This window comes from Terrapene carolina, unplaced genomic scaffold (genome assembly GCF_002925995.2).
Source record: "Terrapene carolina triunguis isolate 2854851 unplaced genomic scaffold, T_m_triunguis-2.0 Scaffold97, whole genome shotgun sequence".
NCBI lineage: Eukaryota > Metazoa > Chordata > Testudines > Emydidae > Terrapene > Terrapene triunguis.
This window is the reverse complement of record NW_020664448.1, coordinates 16,459,607-16,470,127: the sequence shown is the minus strand read 5'-3', so window position 1 is coordinate 16,470,127 and position 10,521 is coordinate 16,459,607. Positions and strand designations below refer to the sequence as shown.

Here is a 10,521-nt window from a genome sequence, read left to right as displayed (position 1 = left end):
CTGAACCTTATCCAATTTTAATATATCTTTTTTGAGATGGGGCAACCACATCTGCACACAATATTCAAGATGTGGGCATACCATGGATTTATATAGAGGCAATATATTTTCTGTCTTATTATCTATCCCTTTCTTAATGATTCCCAACATTGTTAGCTTTTTTGACTGCCCTGGACATTGAGTGGATGTTTTCAGAAAACTATTCACAATGACTCCAAGATCTCTTTCTTGAGTGGTACCAGCTAATTTAGACCCCATCATTTTATATGTATAGTCGAGATTATGTTTTCCAGTGTGCATTACTTTGCATTTATCAACATTGAATTTCGTCTGCCATTTTGTTGACCTGTCACCCAGTTTTGTGAGGTCCCTTTGTAGCTCTTCGCAGTCTGCTTTGGACTTAACTATCTTGAGTAGTTTTGTATCATCACATTAAGACTTATTCTCCTCTCACTCCAATATAGGTAAAGCAACTAGACCAGATTCTCCTCTCCCTTATACTGGCGTAATGACTTCAGAAGAGTTGCACCTGATTTATATTGCTGTTAGAGGAGAATTAGACAACTCCTCTCTATAAATTTTTCTATACCAAAGAGACATAGCAATGCTTTAATGTGTATCTTTGTATTATTAAATATATACACGATCTAAGACCACTTCAGATATGATTCTTGCCCTAATGATCTTATAATCAAAGATGAGAAGAGATCTCACTGGGAGACCCAGAGGATGGTAAGTTAGAGTTCTGTATTTTTTTTAAATACAGGGAATCAAGATGTTATTTGTAGAAATTAGCTCTTTTGGGACTGACTGTATGGTGTACGTGTGCACAGCTAGATAAAGCAAAGGGTACTAACAGACACTGGCACTTGTCTATTAGAATTACTCTGTAGCTGTATATGGAATAGTGTGATAGTCACATCAGATACCCATCAAGATGCTTCATATCACCAGTTTGGCCAGGGACTCACCGGCTTCCAAGTGGCAAACTACCTGCGTGAGGGACTCAATAATGCTAAGAGTGCTTATTTTGATAAGTGACCTGCGGTAACAATAATACAACTATTAATAGATTCCACTGGTTTCAGAGAACTAGGTCACTGACTGCAACTATGTGGAAAAAGGTGCAAGATGCAGAACTCTTTGGGGAGCAATCTAATTTGGGACATTTTTGGGCAGCAATCTCTCCACCGTTATTCTTTGCTATCAGTATCAATCCTGATTCTTTGAACTCTATTTTGCCCAAAGTGGAAACAGCTCACCACAGCAATGTGTAGACTCCACTTTCATTACTTCCTTAGATATGGCCTGTGGGTAACTTCTTTCTCTTTGAATCCCACTCATTTATTTTACAGATTTGACTGTACCTCTGTGTGAAACCCCCTTTTTAAAACTTTTTTAAAGTGAAACTTTTTATATGTTTGTGAAGTATCTGAACATAGAATATACGTATTTCTGTGACACTAATACATAAAAATTAGACAGTTAAGGATCCTAGGTTGTATTCTTGCTCTTCACTCAAAATTTTGCTATGACCAAGACACTTAACTTCAGTCTACCCATCTATTAAGCATATATGGTAACATTTACCAACCATCCAGGGTTGCTAAGACACAATTTGGCTGTTGAAGCCAGATCCCTGAATGAAAAACTCACAAAGTAGGGCTATTATCTAGCTAGTGCAGTGAGGCACCTACACTATTTAAAAATCAAACTACAATAGATGTCATTTAACACTTAAAAAAAGAGACTCCTCCAAACCAATTTTTTCAATTAACTGAATTCTAAACCATTTAGTAATACCTCCCAGCTAATATGTATGTATAACAAGGTGTCTGTTCCTACATTTTGTTTACTGTGATTTGTGTTAATTTGCAAAACATCCGTGCAACACTGGGCATTTTTTTTTTAAAAGGATTGTCTATCAATAGCAGAGGGAGCCTAAAAGAAAGTTTGGTATATATTCTAACTAATTATCAAAAATCTTAAAATGCAAACAGAATAAAACTTTATTTGTTAAAATTTCAACCTTATCCAAACAGTTTTCTAAAAGAGTCTTTGAAGGAAAAAGTAACCCTCTAAAACAATTAGGAAATTAAATGGCAATGATATGCTTACAGAATAATCAGCTGTACAGTGTATCTATATCAACAACATTTCTATCATATACCCCTACATTTTCAAATGTTACTCAGGAGTATGCTCCAAGTCTCCTATTGGGGCTAACTGAAGTAAAGTACCTTAATCCCTTATACTGCTCAGGATGCTCTGTTCTCTTCATTCAGAGAATAGATATTTCTCTTTAAGTCTAAAACTAGATGTTTTCCTTCAAATACAAGACTGAGTTTGAGCTACACTATGCTGGCAGCCATGAGACCATATCCAGATTTGGCCATGTTAGTATTTCTTAAAGTTGTCTTCATGATTTATTATTATTATTATTCTCCTCACAAATAGAAAAGCTTGTCAGCTAGTTCCAGGCTTGGCTCTCTGTGAATGCTCTGACCCACCAGGAAGGTCAGCTTGTGGGCATACTGACAGGGCGCTGGCACTCTGATTAGACCCTATGAAACAAACATCAGATGAAAGTCAGATTGACATTCCCAGCCTGTATTGCTGCTTTCTGCTGAGAAAAGCAAACTATTTTTAAGATCCCAAGTGCAATTTCCATACATAATATAATCCCAGAATTCCTTTCCCAGCCAATGGTAGGCAGGAATTGCCCAAGTTTGTACTGATGAAATTTAGCCGCTAGAGGGCACTCCTGCACAATGAAAACACCATCCCCTTTATTCAAAGGATATACCTACTGGAGAGGTAGGCCACTTCCCCCCCCCCCCCTTTTTTTTTTTTTTTGACTGCATCTGCATTCGATTTCTTAAATGCCTGCTGAAGGGAAGGATTCACACCTTCAGCTCTCCTCTTCCCACTCCCTCATCAAGACAAGTATAATCCAACCCAGGATCCCGAGTACATACTCAGGGGGCTAGCCTGGGCTGCTGTGGCTACACTGCTATTTTTAGTGAGCTACCTCAATTAAAGCTAGCTCTGGTACACCAACATGTGCTGCAATTGCATATCTTGAGTGCAGTGTAGACATACCCCAAATGTCTCAACCTTGAAATGGAGTTACCACTTCTACAGCTGAATGTGTAATGCAGGCTGCCTGTCTATTCAATCATTGGCCTCTCTATTAAGTATGCCAACAAGGGTGCCAATTAGTACCAATAATTGAGATATGGATACATGTCTACTAGGAACTGAATTAATATCACAAACACATTTTCCAGAGGGGTTTCAGCAAATACAGGCCTTTCAAAATAGCTTTTTGGCTACTAAGAAATTAACCTCCAGCCGTTGTAAATATGCTGCTCCTCCCACCATAGATGACATGGTGGAGGCATGTGGGATCAAGTACCCTCCCCAGATTTCTGCTTGGCCTGCTTGGGGCGGGGGGGGCAGAGGGAGGAGGAGGAAGAAGGGCTCTGTCCTTCTCCTGCTGCACCTGCCCCCTGGCATGTTCAGCCCCTGTCCCTGGCAGCTGGGCCTGGACAGGGAGCAGAGTGGGTGGGGCGGGCCGCTGCCCCAGCCAGGCTCTCTCTCAGGCAGCTGCGTGTCACACAGAATCAGTAACCCAGAGCGGCCAGCTTCAGTCGCATGAGAAGTGGCTCCATACCACTCCCCGTCTGGGCCCGGCTGTCAGTGAGAGCGGTCTAACATGAGACAGGGGGCGCACAGCAGGAGAAGGACAGAGCCCTCCCCGCAGGTAACTGGTGGGGTGGGGAGAGCGCGGCAGCCCCAAGCTGGGTGCAGTACAAAAGGGTTGCTGGGTAGAAGAGACATATGGGGCAGTCGCATGTCTTCCCCTTTACATTGTGCCCCCTACCCCAGCATCTGGAGGCACAAGTCATCTATGCCTCCCACCATAACAGCAGCAGAGTGGCTACGATTGGGAGTTGCAGTCCTACCCTTTTTATAACAGTAGTACTGTAATAACTGCATTGAATAATCAAATGTGAAACTATGTGTGATTTAAAACCAGCTGGAAAAATTCCACTACTTTTAATGAAGATTGTATGTGACTATTTACTCACTGGCCAGTTGTAGTACAGGTGGCACATCTTGTACGTGAGGCGCTGCATGTGATCTGGTTTTAATCCACTGTTATCATACACAACATTATAGTACGTGGGATTGACAGTTCCCTGACGTGCTAGTTGGCTGATTAGGTAAAAGTCATACCTAAAGAATTTGGGGGGGGGGGGAAAACAGCATTAGCTTATGTGCACTTGACAGTTTACCCTCACTGATATTGCCTATTAGTTCAAATAAAAGGTGGTTCTTTATCATTTAAGGGCCTGTGATCTCACTTTTGCTGCTGTAAATCAGGAGTAACTCTACTGAAGTTAGTGGATTTACTATGCTGCAATCAGATTAAGGTTCTCTGGGCTAGATTCATATTTCCACTAAGGCCCCTTTACAGCAGTCTTGCAATGTAAAGGGGCCTTAGTGTAAATGAGAATCTGATCCTCCTCTGTTTATATTCTAGACAAGGCCAGGGCCCTGTCTACACTACAGCGTTTTACCGACAAAAGGCAGCTTTTGTCTACTAAAAAGTGGAGGCATAACCACTATAATGCGACTTTTGGTGGCAAATATGCCTTGTTTTGTCGACAAAATAAAACCATCCCGATGAGAGAGACAAGGCTTTTTGTGCAAAAGTTTTGTTGACAAAGTGCCACTGTAGACACCGCATTTGATTTTTATTGCTTTAATTGGTCTCCAGGAGGTATCCCACAATGTCCATCCTGACTGCTCTGGTCAGCAGTTTGAAATCTGCTGCCCTCCAGCCAGGTAAACAACCACCCCCCGCCCCTCCCCTTTAAAGCCTGGGAATTTTTGAAATTCCATTTCCTGTTTGCTCCATGTGGAGAGGTCTCATTGCATCTGCCCAGGTGACCATGGCAACCCCACGTGTCAAACGCTCTCCTGCTGGACTACTAAGGAGCAGTGTTCCCTATAATTTTTTACATCCATGTATAACACATCATCTTCATATTGGTGCACATAAAATTCATTTGGTGGGGGTGGGGCCGAGGGGTTTGGAGGGGGCTCAGGGCTGGGGCAGAGGGTTGGGGTGGGGGTGTGTGAGGGCGTGGGCTCTAGGGTGGGGCCAGGGATGAGGGCTCGGGGTACGGGAGGGGGCTCAGGGCTAGGGCAGAGGGTTGGGGTGTGGGAGCATGAGGGCTGGGGGTAGGGTGCAGGCTCTGGGGATGAGGGGTGCGGGAGGGGGCTCAGGGCTGGGGTTAGGGTGCGGGGAGGATGAGGGTTACAGCTAGGGGGTGAAGGCTCTGGGGATGAGGGGTTCAGAGTGTAGGAGGGGGCTCAGAGCTGGGACAGAGGGCTGGAGTGTGGGCTCTGGGGTGGGGCCGGGGCTGAGGGGTTTGAGGTGCAGGCTCCCCCCAGCCCTCTCTCGCCGCAGCAACTTGGGACCAGGGGAGGGGCGCCTCTTGCCAGCCGTGGCAGCTCCGGTGGGGCTGGCCCGGGGCTCCTCTCCCCCGTAACTCTGACTGGCCTGGGCTGGGCCAAGGGAGGTTCTCCTCTCCCCACACCGCAGCAGGTCTGTGCTGGGGCCAGTGGAGAGGGACGCCTCTCTCCGCCGCAGCAGGCTTGTGCTGGGACCCGGGGGGAGAGGCACCCTTCCTCTCCCCGCTGCTGCAGGTCCATGCTAGGGCCGGCAGGGAGGGGCGCCTCTCCCTGCTGTGACAAGTCCGTGCTGGGACTCAGGAGGAGAGGTGCCCTTCCTCTCCCTGCTGCTGCAGGTCCACGCTGGGGCCGGTGGGGAGCGGTGCCTCTCCCTGCCACCACAGGTCTGTGCTGGGACCCGGTGGGGAGAGGCGCCTCTCCCCGCCGCTGCAGATCCATGCTGGGGCCAGTGGGGGGAGAGGCGCCTCTCCCTGCTGCCACAGGTCCACGCTGGGGGAGAAGTATCTCTCCACGCTGCAGCCCCAAGCCCTTGGGCGGGGCTTAATAGGCAGCTGTGCAGCCACACAGCTAAGAGGGAACTTAGCTGAGGAGCTGCTGGATCTGCTCAGTATTTGGGGAGAGGAGGCTGTACAGTCCCAGCTGCACTTCAGCCACAGGAATTTCGATACCTATGGGTAGATTTCTTGAGGCTTGTATGAAAAGGGGTATGACCGGGACATGGTGAAGTGCAGAGCAAAGACAAGAGAGCTGAGGCAGGCGAACCAGAAGGCGAGGGAGGCAAACAGTCGCTCTAGTGCTGCACCCAAGACCTGTTGGTTCCATAAGGAGCTGAACACTATCCGCAGAGGCGACCCCACCGCCAAGAGCTCCATATACTTGGGTGGGCCTGGAGCTGACAGAAGGACTTAACCTGGAGGACGAAGTCGTTGATGAAGAGGTGGAGATAGACGATGATTTGGAACCCATGGTGGGGTTGCCCAGTGGGGCAGGCAGCCAGGAACTGTTCACCACTCTGGAGGTGTCTAGCCAGTCTCAGCAGTTGCTCTGCAGCAAGCAAGAAGCAGGAGAGCACACGCCTGCTAAGCGGCTGTGCTTTGTGTAGTTGAAATTATAGCGACTAAGGATCACTTGCTAGTTTGCAATGCGAAGCTGAGCCCTCCAGTAGAATAAACCTTTCTACCAAAGAGGTCCAGCTTCTTCACATCCTTACCTTTGGGTGTTGGACCTTGCTGCCCCTGCTTCTCCCATTCATTTGCAGCCGCTATCACCATTGATCCAGGCTGAGTGGGGGTAAAGAGGTATTTGTGCCCCTTTGATGGCACAAAGTATTTTCTCTCTATCCCTTTAGTTGTGGGAAGTAGAGAGGCGGGCGTCAGCCACAATGTCATGGTAGTGGTCTGAACGGTCTTTATGAGCAGCAAGTCACCCTCGAAGGGCCCTTGTGTCAAAATGTCCACCATAGGGTTTGTTGCCTCAGTCACCTCCTCCACCTGGAGTCCCAGATTCTGGGCCACTCTCCTCAACAGCTCCTGGTGAGCCCTGCTGTCCACTGGAGTTGGTGTCACCAATGTCCCTGCCATCACTTCATCAGGGGTGAAGATGACGCCCGGGCTGGTACAGGGCCCTTCTGTCCCTCCAGCTTGCAGGGTCCGGCCTGTGCTTGTTCCTCAGTTTTGGTGCCAGGCTCGGCACCAGCCCTGATCTCGGTACTGGCCTCAGTGCTGTGCTCCTGTGTAGAACACTTACCCCTATCCCCCAGCCAACACTCACCATGCTTGGGGTGTTTGCCAAGACGTGTGCTTGCCAATGGTCAGTGAGAAAGTGACTGTTGTTACCGGAGGTGCATTTTACTGAAATGTTTCAATGCTGTGTGTGAACTTAACAATCACACTTCTGTATATTGTTTCTTATGCTTCTACAGATGTGGCTTCAGGGGCACCCTCTACACTCTCGCAGAGCATGTCGGCCAGATGATAAAGCACACAAGACAGAGCAAAGACGACATGTTCGGGGAGGTACTGCAATTCAGAGAAAAGGGAATGCCAGGAATGGAGGGAAGCCAAAAGGCAGGACAGAAAATAAAATCAGAAGTTAGTTAAGGATGTTACTGTGCAGATGATTAAAGTCATGGAGGAGCAAACGCAGATGCGGAAGTCCTTAATAATGCTGCATACTGAGCAGATGCGTGCCCACCCTCCCCTGCAGCACATTCAAAACTCTTTTCCATGTCCCCCAACTCCACTCTCACATTCCTTTCCACTTTCGGAGACTTCTCTGTTTCCCATTCACTCCACCCCCTCGGGCAACTTTCAGAATGATAGCTAGACCTATGCACAGCTCTGAAAGTCTGCCCTTCCCTGGTACCTTCTTTCCCACCAAGTGTGTGTGTGTGTGTTGGTTTTTGTGCAATAAAAGCATAGTTTTTGAACGGTAAGTAATCTTTGTGTCCTACAAATTGAGATAGCAGGCACTACCAAGACATACACAGGCAGTTTAATCATTTGCTTACTGGAATTTAAGGCCCCAAAATTCACAATTGCTTCCTAGGAAAACTAGATGTAATGTAACACTGCTGTACCGAGCACAGGGATATACATTACTGGTTCTAATTTCAAAGTGTTGCCTCAAAGCCTCCCTGATTCGAATTGCCTCCCCCCCCCCCCGTGCCCCCGATAGCCCTGGTATCTGGCTGCTCAAAATCAGCAGCCAGGCAGTTTGCCTCAGCACTCCACCCCTGAGCAAACCTTTCACCCTTAGCTTCCCAAATATTACACAACATACAACACGCAGCTGTGACCATGGGATTATTATCCTCATTGAGGTCTAACTTGCCACAAAGGCATCGCCAGCGCGCCTTTAATCTGCCAAAGGCACATTCCACGGTCATCCGGCACCTGTTGTTGAACTGCTCCTTACTGCTATCCAGGTTTCCTGTGTAAGGTTTCATGAGCCATGGCTGTAAGAGGTACGCCGGGTCTCCCAGGATCACTATGAGCATTTTAACATCCCCCACTGTAATCTTCTGGTCCGGAAAGAAAGTCCCCACTTGCAGCTTTCTGTACAGGCTGGTGTTCCTGAAGATGCATGAAGTGGGTTCAGGGTACAGAAATGTACAAGGCATGCTGTGTTTGTGTGCTCGACATTTCCCTGTGCAGCTAATCAGTATGGCAGAAAAAACAGTTACCTACCTTTTTGTAACTGTTGTTCTTCAAGATGTGCTGCTCATGTCCAATCCAAGCAGGTGTGTGTGTGCCACGGACACAGTTGCTGGAAGGTTTTTCCCCTAGCGGCACCCGTCGGGTTGGTCCAAGCACCCCCCTGGAATCGCACCTTCATGGCGCCACAAATAGGGCCTGCCGACCCGCTACCTCTTCAGTTCCTTCTTGCCGTCTGGCTCCGACAGAAGGGTAGGCGGGTGGGTCTTGGAATGGACATGCACCTTCCCGGACCACTCCGCATTTATGTCAGTGAAACACCCACAGTGATCCACAAGCGCCTGCAACACCATGGAGAAGTACCCCTTCCTATTAATGTACTCTGTTGCAAGGTAGTCTGGTGCCAAAATTGGCACATGTGTGCCATCTATCGCCCCTCCACAGTTAGGGAAATCCATTTCTGCAAAGCTGTCCACTATTTCACACACATTTCCCCGAGTCAGGGTCCTTCATAGCAGGATGCAATTAATTGCCCTGCACACTTGCGTTAACGCAGCCCCAACGGTCGACTTTCTGACTCCAAACTGATTCACGACTGACCGGTAGCAGGCTGGAGTCACAAGCTTCCACACTGCGATCGCTACATGCTTCTCTACCAATAGGGCAAATCTGGGTCCGATGTCCTAGTGCCGCTGTGCTGGGGTGAGCGCCGCACACAGTTCCAAGAAGGTGGCTTTCTGCATCCGAAAGTTCTGTAGCCACTGTTCATCATCCCAGACCGGCATGACAATATGATCCCACCACTCCCTGCTTGTTTCCCGAGCCCAAAAACGATGGTCCTCCATGTGCAGCTGTTCCATGAATGCCAACAGAAATCTAAGATGCTCCTAGCCATATCACACAGCAGGTGAGGCAACTGGGAGTCCTGTTCCATTAGGAACTTCATGATTAACTGCACTGCCATCCGCGATGTCTTACTGACAGTTATCAGAGCATAGGAGAGCAGTGCGGGATCCAACCCTTCACACACAGATGCTGAGGTGCACAGCGAACAAGGGCTGTTGAAAAATACCATGAAAGAAAGCTGGAAGCCCATGGAATGCTGGGATGGAAAACAATGCATCATGGGATGTTGAGCCCAGTCCCAAGATGCGCTGCGATCCACTCCACCTTCCCACAAGACTTAGTGGCAGAAGGTGTCGAGCTGAACTGTGGCATAGATACCCACAATGCACTGCTCACACTGTCAATGCTAGTGCCTGACGACAAATGGAGAGTAGTGTGAACATGCAATACTGATTTTTATTATCGCACTTTTTGAGTGTCGATATAACTTTTGTTGACAAAACCCTGTAGTGTAGACAAGGCCGAGCTTAAAATCTTGGCTGAAATGGGTTTGAAAAGGACATCAAAATGCAGACCTTTTTCCTTGTTAGGTTTCTGAGTCTGTCATCTCTGTATGAATGTCTATTAATGTAGCATCTTTGGCTAGTTACATTAATATTAATACCTATAACCAGTATAACAGAGAAAATAAACTTTAGGATTCTCATATGGGTCTGATTCGCCCATGCATTACTCTAGCTTCATGCCAATGAAATCAATGGAATTACATCAACATAAACCTGGAGTAATGCACGGGCAAATCGGACTCCCATGAGAATCTTAAAGTTGTATTTTCTCTGTGTTTTTTTGTTGTTGAGGATTTATCTTTTAAAATACAATGTAAAGATGAATGGATTATATTGGTACGTACATTTTGTATACTATAACTGTCATTTTTAAAAATTAATGCAGTTTATGTACTTTTTCAATTTGGTTAGTGTAATTCAGCGCAGAACACTGTATATTTCACTTTCAATAGAAGTTTCAAAATCAG

General features: G+C 47.1%; 1 protein-coding gene across 1 annotated transcript in view; it reads right to left on the bottom strand.

The window, feature by feature from the left end:
* Positions 1-355: 355 nt before the first annotated feature.
* The window catches only part of PIWIL4 (piwi like RNA-mediated gene silencing 4), a 57,719-nt gene continuing 47,553 nt past the window's right edge, over positions 356-10,521 (bottom strand). The window contains exons 20-21 of the mRNA XM_026651622.1: positions 4,095-4,242; positions 356-2,564 (exon numbers count right to left, since the gene is read on the bottom strand). Of these exons, the coding sequence (XP_026507407.1) occupies positions 2,448-2,564; positions 4,095-4,242 (265 nt within the window). The 3' untranslated portion in view covers positions 356-2,447. The remainder of the gene's footprint in view (positions 2,565-4,094; positions 4,243-10,521) is intronic.